Consider the following 16,415-nt stretch of genomic DNA (forward strand, 5'->3'; position numbering starts at 1 on the left):
GTGTGTGGAAATCAATTGTCCAATATCCATGACATTGCTTTAACATTATTTTATAATTTTTGTTCCTTATAGAGTTGTCAATTATTCATGTCTGTGGCCATTGAAAACGCGGGTATTGATTATCATGTGGTATTAGCACAAAACGCATTACAGTTGTGCTTGGACAACTGGGAACTTCAGGCTGAGTTATTATGTGCCCTAGTTAAACAAACATCTAGGCACGCATCCCATAAACACGGAGTCCAGGTATTCTCCAAACTGCGGCATCGTGTAAGTTCCCCTTCCCATTGCTTTTTTTGAAATTAAAATAACAGTCATTTCCTGATCATAATTTGTTATTCAAACACTTCATATAGTTAATAATTTTAATCCAATTATTATTTACATTTATTAAATGACTAAAATGTATACGATAAACATCATAATATGTTCACTGGCTGTTCTTTTAATTACTAGCTTTTATTGTGATTATTATTTACTGATTTTTAATTATTCAGTGTATGTTTATTTGCTATGTATTTTTTAATGATGGCTACTGTAGACCGCAGTCTTACTCCAAGGCTACAAATATTCTTAAATAATTTTAATTTCTAATAATTTAATTACATTACTTTTTATAATTTTAAAATATCTTTCATGGTCCGGTTAACTAAACAATTATTAAATTAAACATTTTTAGTTTTTTTTATACTATGTTACTTACGTGACATTGTAACTAATGCCGGGTTGCATACAAAATTGATTAGTTTAATGGATCATTGAAATGTAACTGACCAATCATGGACTGAATCATTTTCTAGAGACTAATAGTTCACTATTGATTCATTAAATGTTTATTGATGGTCTATGCAACCCAGCAAGTTATTCCATTATTTCTGCAGTCAACCATCATTTTAAATTTTAATTAAACAAAAAACATTGCATACGTGGTGTCCACTAATAAATGTCTATACTTGTCCTGATATATCTATCACAAGTTTTGAAACTGGTTTGATTTTAAGTTCACTATTCTTCCACCTATGTATACAGGACAATATTTGAACTTTAAGGGCAAACATTAACATTAAATTTGATAGTATTTATAACAATAATAAAAATAATTAATCAATTAATTAATAATACATAAAAATTTACTAGAAGGATCAGCTGTGTGACAAAATAAATAATTATTTTATTTCCAATGTGCCGTTGCAAATTTATTTGAATTCTTGTTGTCTATTTAGTTTTTATCACAATTCACAGTTATCTAGTTTGAGCCAATAACTAGTTGTATATTGTATATTAATTTATTTCAACATTTTTTATTCAATAATTTAATATACATAATATAGTTTATACCTCTTGTAATCCAATTCTTAACCTGTTTCAAACCCTTTCAATTTTTTGATAATAATGCATTATTATATTAATTTATATCTTAAAATGTAATGAACTTTTATTTTTATTTTGCTCAATTTAACAGTTTATTTGCAATATCCTATATTTTTTGTTTTATTATTTATTAATATTGTGCATGTAATCGCATGATTTCGAAACACATATTGTTTAATAATATGTGATATGACCAAAAATTATGACTCAAACGAAAGCTGCAGTTTGTGGGTTACTTCTTAAATTGTGGAGGGGGCTGTATTATTATGGCAAACATACACTAGTTAAGAGGTTTAGGCATTTAGGCACCGCGTGTCCACTGTTTTTTCAGCAACTTTTATTGTGCGCCACACAGTCGCTGTTCACGTGTGATGCTGCATTGGCATCGTCGCCCACCATCAGCACAACCCAATCAGTGGTGCCTGGATCACCAAACCACAGCATGACTGCACCTTCAAGCCCAGCCACATCATCATTACTAGACCACTGCAAAGCCAATCCTCCTACTTACGTGTTTGTTCAGGGTTGGCAATTGTTGGCTCTGGCTGTGTCTCTATATGTACCAAAAAACACCAAACTTCTTTGGTTCCTTAAACTGCACTTGAAACGCAATATTGATAACAAGTATGTAATAATTTAATAATAGTGGTCAGTAGTTGCAATGACTATTTTTCTTCTGTAGGACTGAATGTGGAAAGTATGCTGCATACTGTGAACGTGCACTCGAACGAACAATATTGAATGGCACACGAGAAGTGAAACCGTCCAGAATGGAAGTACTGTCGATTTTATTGAAAAATCCCTATCACCATTCGTTGCCACATTCCATACCCGTTCATATGCTTAATGGGACCTACCAGGTACAGAGAACTAGAGAAGTTGCTTATGATCAAAGAGCATTTTTATTGTTTCAGTATGTTATTAATAATTATTTTGGTTTTGAAGGTTGTTGGTTTTGATGGCTCAACAACTATTGAAGAGTTTTTATGCACACTTAATCAAGAAACTGGATGCCGAGATAGTCAACATTCAGGTTTTACATTGTTTAGCGATGATCCCATTGAAAAAGACCTAGAACACTATATTGAATCCCAAGCAAAGGTTGGATACAATTATTTGAGTTGTTGAAGTAATAAATATAAAATTTTTTTTCATTTTTTATCATTTTATAGTTGTGTGATGTAATATCTAAGTGGGAAACGGCATTGCGTGAAAAGGGTTCCGGAAAATTTGAAAACACTAGAGTTATACGATTGATTTTCAAAAATAGACTGTACTTCAAATCATTTGTGAAGAAGGAATCTGATCGGGAGAGATTGTTGCTTTGTTATCAAGTAAATCAACAGGTGGTCCAAGGCCGATTCCCTCTTACCAAAGAGCTTGCATTGGAGTTAGCTGCTTTAATGGCACAGGTTTGATGCATCAACAGTATTTTTTATGGTTTTAAGTTTATATATGTTTCTTAAACAATGTCATCTACTGCTTTGAATTTAGATTGATTTTGGTGAGTTCTATTGTGATAAAAATCGTGGTAGTGGAGGTACTACTAAAGAATTACAAGTACTTCAAGCGCTTGATAAATTTTATCCATTCCGATACCGCGATGGGGCCTCTCAAGAAGCAATAAAGTAAGATGATTAAGTTTGCTAGTACTTCAAAACTAAATGCATATTGAATAATATTTCTTTTTAATTAAAATAAATTGTAACTATCGTTATATATTTTAGACACCTCCAAACTGGTCTTCAAGAAAAATGGATGTCTCTAAAAGGACGGAATTTAGTAGACTGTGTTAGGATATACTTGACTTGTACCAGAAAATGGCCATATTTTGGATGCACTCTTTTCCAAGCCAAAGTAAGTGTTAAACGATACAAATTACTGTAGAATAAATAACTTTTATTCATCCTTATTTTTTTTTTCCATTAGATGAAGCATGGAGAAAATACTATACTTCCAGGCACTGTCGTATGGTTGGCTGTATCTGAAGACAGCATTAGCCTGTTGGAATTGCGTTCAATGCAACTTATTGAAACATATATGTTTGGGCAAGTTCTGACATTTGGTGGTTGTCAGGATGATTTCATGTTGGTTATAGCATCTGATTCTGCTATCATAGAATCCCATAAGCTTTTGTTTTCTCTAAGCAAACCAAAGGTAAATTTAAAACCCTTAAATGCAAATACATTTTTAATAAGTGTTTTATGATTAATAGATCCTCGAAATAACATTGTTGATTGCTGACTACATGAATGCACTAGCTCAGAACAGTGCATCACTTAGCGGTACACTAAGTCGCAATATGCAGCCTGACATATTGAAAGCTACTCCAGACCATCAATTGCATAGAAATGATTCACAAATTAAGAAGCGCATTGACTCATGACAATAAATGTGTACATAGTATTTGAATTATTATGTGCCACACTATAATCGTTGTGCTTGCACTGCGGCCATACAATATAACAATATACCTACTATATTATTATAAAATGAAATACATTTCATTATTTACTGTCTTAATTTAATGCTAATATAACATAATTATTTTTTTTATTTAAGAATTTTAATTTGGCTGATAATGCCATCAATTTACAAAGTTTAATTTATAGCAAATACTCGTTGAATACGCACGAATGCTAAAAGACTAGTAACTTTAGGTGTTATAATATTATATAAAATTAGCCTAAAAATTATGTTACCAAATGGTTGTACAAAATCCAATTAATATTGTTAAAAAATAAATGAATAGAAAAAATAATTATATTGTCTCGATGAGGTACTTATGTGGCCATTGTTAACCGACTGCCATTATTCGCAGGGTTTGCCGCCCCTTTTAGCATGTATATTCATTTAAAAACACCATTTTATCCTGTAATGATTCATTATTTTCATTTAATAAGTTGTTACAATTCGAATTTATACAAATTGGAGTCTGATAAGAAATGTGTTCAATTTTTCATTTTGGGTGCCCCTTTAAAAGAATTTTTCTGTTTTCATTTTTATTCTTATTTATTTTTATCAGCTAAACTAATTTTGATTTTTAACTATGGATGTTCACGAGTACATTTCATCCCAAAGAATATTGTACCTATCTAATTGTTTTTTTTTTTATGAGATTTTTAATGAAAACAAAACTTTTTTGTTTTGATTTTTGTGCTTAACAGACTTAACATCACATTTTTACTCTAATAAACGAAAAGGTTGTGCTATTGGTTTTGTACTTTTGTGTTATATTAGAATCCTATGAACTAATACAGAACGTTAGTGTTCAGTAAAAATTGTGCATTGAAGAGCATAACAGTCAACTCTTCATTGAATAAAATCAAAAGTACATGATGTATATTAAAATATGTATACATCCAACCATTAAACAGAATTAAACTGACCATCGTGGCCTTCGTTTCAATAATCAGGTATTTGACTTTTAATGATTACCATCTATCATTATTGTGGAAGGAGTTGAGAACTTAATAATAATTATTATATCTTTGTCTAAGTCGAAGTGTAAATATAATTTGTTTAGTACACTTGAAGACTCTTTTATGCCATTGTGTTGTTTTGGTGTCCAAATTCACTTAATTTTGGTATTGTTTATAATAAACAAAAAAAATTAGTATAGTAAATTTATAATTATTTGTAATGTAACGCCACTACTTTTAGCCTGTAGGTAATGTAAATTGTTAGTATTGGAATCATTTGATGAAAGGAAGGTAGGCATTTTTTTTCTTGAATTACTTACATGTAGTTATAACACAGTCAATAAACCGACAAATAAGAGAGGGGTAGCTGGAAGTACTTCTGATTAACTTCAGAAGTTAATGGCATTTTTACAGGTTGTCTAAGGATACTCTAGGATGTCTATCCTAAGTTTTCGAACTCTGGGACCTCGAGAAAAATCATTTGAAATTGTTCCTGCGTATGTACATAATAACAGCAACTATGTCTTGATTATGCATTTTTGTAAATAAATTTACATTCCATACATTACAATGAAGCATCTTCACGTCTGTGGGATGGGGAACCAGTTGAGTGGAGGGAGGATCATAGGTGTTCCTAGATTAGGTATTAAATACTGATAGAACCAAAACCTTCGTTTTCAGCTATTGAGAAACGTTGTCTAATTTTGATCGACTGTCTCTCGGTTAATATTAAATTTCGTCTAAAAATTAGTTTTACCAACCAAATTTTAGCAAATTGAATGTTTTAAAACTTAGTTATGCCCTGTAGAACAAAAAATATGATGTTTGCACACACACACACCATAAGTTAGCCTTGAGTCTTCGAGGTCGAAAACTTAGGATAGACATCCTAGAGTACACCTCGACCCCCGTAAAAATGTCATTAACTTCGGAATACTTTCTAGGTAAAAAGTTTATATCGACTGGACTATTATTACTAACATACGCTCATGAATTATCATATGATTTTTTTCTGCTAAAATTACACCGTGGGGAATGATTGTGTTTTTCTATCTCCTTATTTGCTGTACCTACATTTTTATATTGACGTTTAAGTCAAAAACATATATAATATATACCAGCTCGTTTTATAATATTATAATGAGATGTTTAAGACCAGCCCTGTTGATAATATACGAGACTCTGCAATACTGGTGAACTTCCTCTTGAATTAAGACGTCAAAACTTCATTCTCAAATATATATTGAGACTTACCCGATCATGTATCCAGAAAGATACATCACCGCCCTCTTCATGGCAACTCTCTTAAAAACAGGCTTACTATCTTTGAAAACTTCAAAATTATCGGAGAAAACCTTGGCTTCCACACACAAACGCGTGATGTCACAACAATACTTCAATTTATGGTACTCGTATTATACACTGAAGCATAAAAAACTTCAATGGAGTTGGCTCTGCGGATATGAGAAGATATGACAAAATAATCACAAATTCTCACTTTTTCCAAGTACTAACATAATATATACACAGCAGACAATATTATGCTATCTTCGAAGCTCTCAAATTCTCCACAAATTCTGAATTTGTCTGTACCATAAGTGACTCTCTGTGTACCATAAAATCGATCTCAAATCCCTACACTAAGAACGAGCTAGTACAACACATTCAAGAACTAATATCAACCACTAAAACAATACGTCAATACATTCCGTGTAGGTTCCTTCTCACATGGGATCCCTAGCAACGAATTAGCTGATAAAAAAGCAAATTAAGGTACACAACACAATTCCGTAGAACTGAACCTAACCACTTCTTCTGAGGCATTAGTCACCATCAACCTTATGATTCTGGAAATATGGCAGAAAAACTGCATCGATGTTCCTCTTACAAATAAACTAAGAAATATTAAGCCTTTCATGAAATAATGGCCTATTGATCCAAATCTAAAAATAAGAGATGAAGTCATCATAACTCCAGTCAGAATAGGCCGCACGTATCTCACACACTTCTTCCTCGTCTCCAGAGAACTTGCATCAGTATGCGACACATGTAAGAAAAGCCTTTTTATAATATATTATGTCCAAAATACGCCATAGCACCAAACATTTTCTTCAATCCAACTTCTCTCCGACTAACGTTCAACGTAAGACACAGAAGCAATATTACAAGTTCTTTTTTACAGTAAATTTAAGTAATAATTTGTAAATACCTATCTGTATATATTTCATTCTTATTTTCTCAACATGTTTTTCTTTTTCTCTTTATATTGTACAACTGTAGGCTAATACCCAATGATGTTGAAACCTTATTTTAAACTGAAAAAAAAGGAATACAGGTTTACTTTTCTAATATAGGTAGGTATGCAATGTTTTTGACAAAAATTAGTTCAATTTCAGTACTTCTAAAATAAATAAAGAGAAATCATAAAATCTTCAGAAATAAGAAGCTAACTCAGAATCGGTTTCTGCACGCATCTCTAAATTAAAATTTTTAAATATTGTATAGGTATTTCTGTTTTAAAATATATTTGTACCGAAGTAATATTGTGTACGTCAAAAACTTGAATACATTCAAAAGCATTGGCTTAAAGCCTTAAAACGTTAAAACGCTTAAGTATACCACCGGTGAAATAAACAAGTTTCATTTTGTAAAAATAATAGGACATTACTACAAGTATTGATTCATAATATTATTTTTAGTCCTTAATTAATTGATTTGTATACTATTAATTTTTTATTCATTTCTACTCAAACATCTCTAGCTATATGTAAATTTTCATTTTAACTATGACTATAATATGCCTAATTTAAATGAATACCATTTATTTTTTTATTAATTTTCATTATTTTTAAACTTAAAAATCTTAAATTATTCATTATCCATAAACATTGTATATTATATAATATTTTTTTTTATACCATTCTATTGTTCAGAATATTTATGCACATTATTTGATATTGGTACGATAATTTGGTGCGGGTAAACAGGCAATACGCAAATGATAATCGTACGGCTATGCTTATAAACGATGTACGATATTTTGGCACAGATAAACAGACGATATGCAAATGATGTACGCCGGCAACGGTCGACCCTACTGAGGGCAAATAACTGGACTGCCAAAAAATGTTTTTTTTTAATGCTGGTTTTCCGTACACCATCGTATATAGGTAGTAATAAATTATAATTACAACTAACATTATCAATATAATAATGTTTGATTAAATTAAATATAGTTTTAATTCAATGAACTATATTACCTAATGTTATTATGAGCCGCGTTGTTCTAACGTTTATGAATATATTGTTTTTATACATGATTCAATATAGACAATCATAAAACTAAATTATTATCCGAATAATTATTTTATTTTAATAACTAATAATACTATCTGCGTAAATTATTGTTAAAGTAACATAATTAATCATATTAATGTGTATTATCTATTACTTATTAGTTATAAGTAATTTATTCACTTTTTATAGAACTATAATAGGTTCAGACACAGAACCAAAGTACATAATATCTTTGTGTGGGGGGGCGGGGGGGTCATTTTTTGACATCACATACAAATTATAGAACATATTTATTTTTTATGAATACCTACATTTTGTATAGTATTTTTAGACGTCGGTAGTATATCCGGTAGTATATCTAATATCTATATATATGTTACCGGCAATGTGGATAATCCGGTATTTTGCAAAATACCTAGGCATTATATAAAATGCCAAAAATCACTCGGAAACATACATAATACGAGCTTTACCTAGGTATATTATGTATAATGCCCAACGTGAAGTAGGAATTATGACAAAAATAAACAAAATTGCAGGATATCGCTTATTACCAACTACTTAACTTATAGTTTATTGTAAATGCGCATACCGTGTCCGTGTGTGCACGATTTGATGCAATAAGGACTAAAATTCTGAAGTTCTTAAGCAGCTATACGCTAGAAGTTTGTTCACAGTACGTCAGAAAAAGCTACTATAAATTTACGAGGTTCAACAGCACACGATTCTCATATTAATACTAAAAAATTAAATAACCAATTGTTATATGAAATGTCTATAGAAAAATAGACTGGCTATAGTGACCAGTATGGAGAAAAGTTAAGGTTAATGTTTCTATAGGTACTATAGTTCCATACATACATTTTACTAGAATCTTAAAATATTTGTAAAAATATAGTAATTATACTAATTACTCACTTGAAAAATCATTTCCAAGCTTGCAATTTTTGTTCTAGTTAATTTAAACTGCTTATGGTTGGGATTATTCATTTTATTTATAAATAATATCAATTTTTGAACTTGATGTCCATTGCGGTACAATTATTAATATTAATATACAATGAGAATATTATTGAATTCTTCTCAAATAAAAAAAAAATCTATAATCATAATACCCATGAAGGTAAAGTAATATTGATATTCATTAAGAACTTTTAAAACATGACTTTATTATTTGTTTTTGTATTTTTGTTCACCATGTATACTTAATTTGTGTCGGACGTTGTGAATCAACAAAATGTATCTTCTCTGCAAGGTATGTAAGTATAGACAACATAATACAATGTAGGTTTCTAGGTACACAATAATTTTTGGTACCTATTTTTAATTTGTATTAAATTTAACAATGCCATTTAAATATCAAATATGTTCATTTGAAAAAAAAATAAGGTTGGTAGGTAGGTACTTACATGTCTGATAAACAAATACTATAATACCTACTAAAAAAATAACTCATTTTAAATTACTTGATCATGTTAATTTCTAAGTAAATAACACACCATAAATATTTAAAACAAGATTAAAGGTATCATACAATACATTTCAGAATTCTTAAATCTATAGTCTTCGGAGAAACTCTGAAATCAGAAAAGTAATCGCTTCATAAATAAGTTCACAAATACTGAGAACACATGGGCGGATTGGCTATTCACACTTGTAATAACGCAGAAATAAAATAAATAAAATATTAAAAATAAAAGAAAAACCGTAAATATAAGTATGGCGCCTGCCGATACTTATATTTAAAATTGTCCCAATTTACACTATTACCTTCCTCCTGATCGTCGGAGGGCTCTCGAGGTCGTGTATTCGAGAATTTGATCAAATACACTGTACAATATATAAATGCATAGGTATGTGCATATAATGTAATATAATTATAATGCAGTCAATAATAATATATTTTATATTATAATATGTCTTACCTGACTCGCAGCAGTCTCTGGGTTATGCTATAGGAGTCTTAGGTGACACAAATTAATTTCTCAAGATACACGAATCAAAATAATAAAACGCACTGATTATTGCTCGTCATAAGGAGTCCAGTTGTCGCTCGTAGGATTCGGTATAGAGAGGTTGTTTGGTGGTGCGCATGCACTCGTGAGAGGCTGTTTCACTCGAGAAAGGTGCTCATAAACTGACGAAGGGACGATCTGGTTGTGCCGACCAGAGGGCAGAGAGTGATAGGCGGCTTCATCAAAAGGTTGTTTTGTACATCCGATTTATCTTCTGTGACAAGGACCTTTTTTACCCGGTGGAGTACAATTGCGCGCGTTTTACCTTTTTGGGCATACGATTGCGCGCGGTGCCGGAATAACAAATAATCATGCTTTTGCCTATTCAAAAGCCGTACGATTGCGCGTGAAATTGGATGCGACGTTGCCAAATTATTATTCAAATATAAAATAATTATTATTATAAAAAAAAAAACAAATTTTTGACTAGCCCAGTGATATCTTCTAAATTCAATTTTTTAGGTAAAAAAATTCAAAAAAAAACAACAATAATTGGTACACGATTGAAAATCATCAATTTCGATACAAAATCACATTATGTACAAATAATAATTTGGTTAAATTATATCTCGTTAAATTCATAACAAAAAAATCGTTATAATAAAATAATATTAATCTGAAAATTGATTTTGATTAATTATTTCAAAAAATATTCATATTGATTCAACTTACTTTGCGCCACCAAGCTTGTCCCAAGTGAAAACGGCAAGTTTTAATATTGACATACGGAAAAACTTCTTTTGTTGCTTCAATAGCACCAATTTCAAAATCAATGTGTAATATTTCAATTTTAAAAAGTAGTGATTGCTTTTCAGATATTTACCGTGCACCTATAATCTGTGTATTTGGCAACATTGCTTAGAAGTAAAAATAATTTAGCACGCGCAATCGTACGCCTAAAAAGGTACCGCTGATAAGGACCGCGCGCAATCGTATTGCAGCCTTTTTACCATACCTCTTCTCCGGCGGCATGTAAGAAAGCCACACGCCCAACGCTCTACAGTTACAACTTACAAACATAGGTAAGTGTCGATTTCTTAATCACTGATCGTATAATATAATTAGACTATTTTGTCTGTGACAATGATTTATTGGGATCTGGAGATTTCCGATTTCTACGTATGACAGTCTGACCGTTATTTATTTATTTGTTACATTTTAAAGAATTGTTACAATGATGTGTGAGCATATCATTACACACTAGTTCCATTAGAGCCTATATTTAATTTATTGCTTTATTCTGGATTTTTCCTAATATATTAAAACAAACATTATTTATTTGTTTCTCTCATTAAAATAAGGTAAATCAAATATTTGTTCACATAACAGTCCAGTATCCTGAACAGTTGCGTTATCAGCGATTCTTAAGAAATGTACATACCCAAATAGTAAAGGCGGTTATTTACGGATTATATAAGTTTTACATAAAATTAAATATTTAATTTACTCTGAAGTTGCTGTGTGGCAGTTGACAGCGAAGCACGTACACTGCGTTTTTGTGCCTCATGCTATCTTATCTTGCCTTGCTCATGCTACACACTAATAATCGTTCACCCGACGTTCATTTTCTCATTGTTTCATTTTCATCAAAAACACATCTCTTTTTATTAAAACTACTGGAAGAACGTCTACAGTCTCTCGATCCTTCGGGATCTGGGTAAGTTATTATTATTCACATAATAATTAACTCCTAACAACAAAATGCCAAAAAAAACTCAGTCACCACTGACATCGACGGCTCGACCGCTATCTAAAACCACTAATGAGCCTATTACGCCCATCATTATAACCAAGCGCAATCAAACAAACTCTAATCTCAATCCGTCGATAATCGAAAACACACTTTCTGATACAGACTGGATAATCGCTACACCTAAAAATAATAAAAGACCTTCAACTAAATCATCTGGACTATCTCCATTAAATAAACACCCAAGCACAGGAAGCTTTCTCACAACACCGAATCGATACGCTAATCTCGACATCGAAGATGATCATAATATGGAAACGACCGAACAAACCGAACCCATAATCCACAAACCACCACCTATTTTTATAAAATCCAATGTCGATTTTCTTAAATTTTGCACTGCAATTAAACTTTGTTGCGACACTGATGATTTTACTTGCAAGAGTAACACATCAGGAATCAAACTACAATTAAATACACCCGATACATTCAGAAAAGCTGTCCAATTACTTAAATCGAAAGAAGTCAATTTCCACACCTACCAGATCAAATACGAAAAAGCATTCCGAGTAGTACTCCGTAATTTACATCAGTCTACTCCCCATGACTTTATTAAAGACGAATTATCAAATCATGGTTTCAAAGTTAAGCAAGTTACAAACGTTCTACAGAATCAAACAAAAAAATCGCTTCCTCTCTTCTTCGTGGATCTTGAACCCGAACCAAATAACAACGACATATTCAAAATAAACCTAATTTGCCACTCAGTAGTCAAATTCGAAGAACCTCGCCCGAAAAAACAATTAACGCAATGCCATAGGTGCCAAAACTTCGGACACACAAAGCACTATTGCAACTACCAGACCCGCTGCTTAAAATGTGACGGTTATTATTCGACAAATGAATGTCCCAAACCCAAAGATGAGCCACCTAAATGTACATTGTGCGGAGGACCCCATCCAGCCAACTATCGAGGATGCCCAGCCTACAAAAGTTACCAACAGCAAAAAAATACCAACTCAAAACTAATTAATATACCAAGCCATACACAAAAATCAAATATAACACTTTATAAAGAAAATAATGTTCAAGTCCCTACTGGTAACGACCCTCCCCTAAATTGCTCTAATAAGACCGATTTCAATACAAACTATGCAGATGTATTAAAAAACACGAACCAAAATGACACCCCTAAATATAATAATGATACTGCTACTAACATCAATGACTTAACAAAACATTTTTCACTCTTCATATCAGATCTTAAATCAGTTATCAATCCCCTAATATCGCTACTAACTACAGTTATTAACAAAATCATCCTAAAAAATGACTAACAATCAACCAAATGCATCTTCTCCGCTAAAAATCCTACTGTGGAATGCAAATGGTCTTCCAAAACAAAAAAATGAACTTCAAACAGTATTAAATGATTTAAAAATAGATATTGCACTAATAACAGAAACACATTTCACTGAAAAAACCAAATTTAGTATCGTCAATTACACACTTTATAAAACAAATCATCCCGATGGAACAGCACACGCAGGTTCCTGTGTTTTAGTATCCAACTACGTCCAACATAATATATTAACCTCTTTCCAAGAGTCCTCTATTCAAGCAACTAGCATTTTAATAAAAATAAATAGTATTCCAATAACCGTATCTTCCATATATTGCCCACCTCGCCATGCCATCCAACGCGACACATTCATCCGTCTCTTCAATACTCTAGGCCATCATTTCATAGCAGGAGGCGACTTCAATGCTAAGCACTCCCAATGGGGCTGTATCTCCGATAACCAAAGAGGAAAAACACTCCACTCTGTCCTTAATAATTGTAATCTGTCGTTTGTGTCCCCACTTGGACCCACCTACTGGCCCTCACATTCAAATCGTAACCCAGATATACTCGACTTCTTCATAACAAATATCCCAAACCATCTTAATACAGATATCAGTAATATCTGTCATATCTCCAGTGACCACACCCCCGTAATTCTCACAATTGGTGGATCACCCAAACAAAATGATCGGCTCTCACTCACCAAAGGACCCATCGCCTGGGATTTATTCAAAACTAATCTTGACAATTTAATAGATCTTAGAGTTTCACTTAAACCCCAATATCAAGTCGAAAATGCAGCACAAAACTTGGTTGAAATTATAAAAAAAGCAGCTATTTCCTCAACTAAACCCACCTCCATTAATTCACAACCCCAAAACACTCTCCCATTCAACTTGCGACTCCTTTTAAACAAAAAAAGAAATGCGAGATCTACATGGCAAAATTCTCGTCTCCCCAGCGACAAAAAAATATTTAATCACCTTTCAAATCTTCTAAAAAAAGAACTTATCAAGCACATAGCCATACAGTACGAGAATTATAGCAACTCTTTAGAACCCACTCCCAATTCTTTATGGAGAGCCACAAAAAAATTAACTAAAATCCGAGAAATCATTCCACCTCTCCTCACAAATAATAATTTATTAGCATCAACAGACGAAGAAAAATCCCTTATTTTTGCCGAACATCTAGCTAATACATTCAAGCCTCACCAAGACATTTTTCCGAATCCTGAACACTTGAGCCAAGTTAATGAGTTTATCTCTTCTCCCCTACCAATGTCTCCTCCTACAAAATCAATTTCACCCAACGAAATTTGTTGTCTTATCAAGAAATTACCTGCACGTAAAGCACCTGGGCATAATATAATCACAAACAAAGTTTTAAAAAACCTGTCAAAAAAATGTATCCTCTCATTAACACATATTTACAACTCAATGCTGCGGCTTTCCTATTTTCCCACCATCTGGAAACATGCGGTCGTAATCGTTATACCAAAAGCTGGGAAACCAAAAAACTTAGCTTCATCATATAGACCCATCAGTCTCTTACCAACGCTTGGCAAATTGTTCGAAAAATTGATTCTTCTCCAAATTCGACCCATCCTATACGAGCATCAAATCATACCTACCACCCAATTTGGTTTTCGACCAGGACATTTCACTATACACCAAGTCCATCGGCTCACTGACTCAATTGCCTCTGCCTTAGAAAGAAGGCAATACTGTGCTGGACTCTTCCTGGATGTTGCTCAGGCCTTTGATAAGGTCTGGCACGACGGGCTACTATTTAAATTGAAAAAATTCATGCCAGCTCTATTATTCCTAATCATCAAATCTTTTCTAGAAAATAGAAGTTTCACTGTTAGACAAGGAAACTCATTTTCGCCTCGATTCAACATCACTGCAGGAGTGCCCCAAGGTAGTGATCTAGCGCCTGATCTTTATAATATTTACACTGCCGATATTCCACAAACTCCCAACACACTATTAGCCACCTTTGCTGACGATACAGCCCTATTGTCCACAAGCGATGATATTTCTATAGCGGCACACAATCTACAACATCATACTAGCCTAATTGAAACCTGGTGTAAAAACTGGTTGATTAAAATAAATGAAAGCAAGTCAACTCAAGTTACTTTTACCCTTCGCCATGGCAACTGTCCCTTAATTAAATTAAATAACGTTAATATTCCTGTCAGTAATGAAACCAAATATCTCGGCATAATACTTGACAAACGCCTAACTTGGGGCCCTCACCTAAAAAATAAAATAAAAATAGCGAATAGCAGACTCCACCTTTTTCGGCCTCTCCTAAAATCCAAACTAAAACTAAAACTTAAAATACTATTATACAAAACCGTTATCAGACCCATAGCAGTGGTCTTATGGTATCCAAATTTGGGGACCAGCCAAACCTTCAAACATCCACCCTATCCAGTCATTTCAAAATATAGCCCTTCGAATCATCACTGGTGCCCCCTGGTATGTAACGAATGAAAATATTCATAACGACTTACAAATCGAAACAGTAAGTAAACTTTCAAAACGTCACTATAAATCCTTTCACATAAAACTGCCATCGAACATTAATCACCTAATTCAAAAAATGTCCTCAAATCTTATCCCTGATCAACCTCCACGTAGACTGAAAAGAAACTGGAATCGTGACCTACTACTCTGAAAAAAAAAGAAAAAAAAACAACAACAATAGCAACATCAACTATACAATTATCCTTGCTACACCTAGATATATAATATAATAAAATCTAAATATTTGTGTGATGGGTATAACCAGTGGGTAACTTCCCCTATCATGTGAATCATGTTATGTCAATTTCTATTGTTATCTCAATGACTTATTGTACAGACTATGTGTATAGATTGTATTTTTCTTAAAAAATAAAAATAAAAAAATAAATAAAAATTTACTCTGAGAATCTGTTTAGACATAGGTAGGTAGACGGTAGTACAACTTCGTGAATAGTATCACAAAATTAGTTTAGTTGTATATACAATAATTACACAGTAGCAAAGTAAAACTTAACTACATTTCAGAAAAAACATAAACAAGATAAATCATTCATAGTTTTTTTTTATTATTATTAAAAAAGAAAGCTTCAATGGCGTAATAATTAGCTTGTTTTACACAAAGGTACATTAATAATTTAAACAAAACTGTACAGTTAAATATTTTTCAAAAAAAATAATATATTTTGGATGGATTCTTCATCGGGGCCCAAAGCGTCGTGAAGGTGCTCATGTGTGTTG

General features: G+C 32.3%; 1 protein-coding gene across 7 annotated transcripts in view; it reads left to right on the plus strand.

Moving 5' to 3' along the window:
• The window catches only part of LOC111026800 (uncharacterized protein CG43867), an 89,416-nt gene extending 84,833 nt beyond the window's left edge, over nucleotides 1-4,583 (plus strand). For 4 of the 7 annotated variants that reach the window (XM_022304945.1, XM_022304946.1, XM_022304947.1 and 1 more), the window contains 9 exons: nucleotides 73-270; nucleotides 1,727-1,995; nucleotides 2,054-2,231; nucleotides 2,317-2,472; nucleotides 2,544-2,783; nucleotides 2,866-2,999; nucleotides 3,099-3,228; nucleotides 3,301-3,528; nucleotides 3,587-3,757. In XM_022304945.1, the coding sequence (XP_022160637.1) occupies nucleotides 73-270; nucleotides 1,727-1,995; nucleotides 2,054-2,231; nucleotides 2,317-2,472; nucleotides 2,544-2,783; nucleotides 2,866-2,999; nucleotides 3,099-3,228; nucleotides 3,301-3,528; nucleotides 3,587-3,757 (1,704 nt within the window). Of the gene's footprint in view, nucleotides 1-72; nucleotides 271-1,702; nucleotides 1,996-2,053; nucleotides 2,232-2,316; nucleotides 2,473-2,543; nucleotides 2,784-2,865; nucleotides 3,000-3,098; nucleotides 3,229-3,300; nucleotides 3,529-3,586 lie in introns of all 7 variants that reach the window. The other 3 variants (XM_022304949.1, XM_022304944.1, XM_022304943.1) reach the window with 2 other exon arrangements.
• The last annotated feature ends 11,832 nt before the right edge of the window (nucleotides 4,584-16,415 follow it).

Source organism: Myzus persicae, unplaced genomic scaffold, assembly GCF_001856785.1.
Source record: "Myzus persicae strain clone G006 unplaced genomic scaffold, MPER_G0061.0, whole genome shotgun sequence".
Lineage (NCBI taxonomy): Eukaryota > Metazoa > Arthropoda > Insecta > Hemiptera > Aphididae > Myzus > Myzus persicae.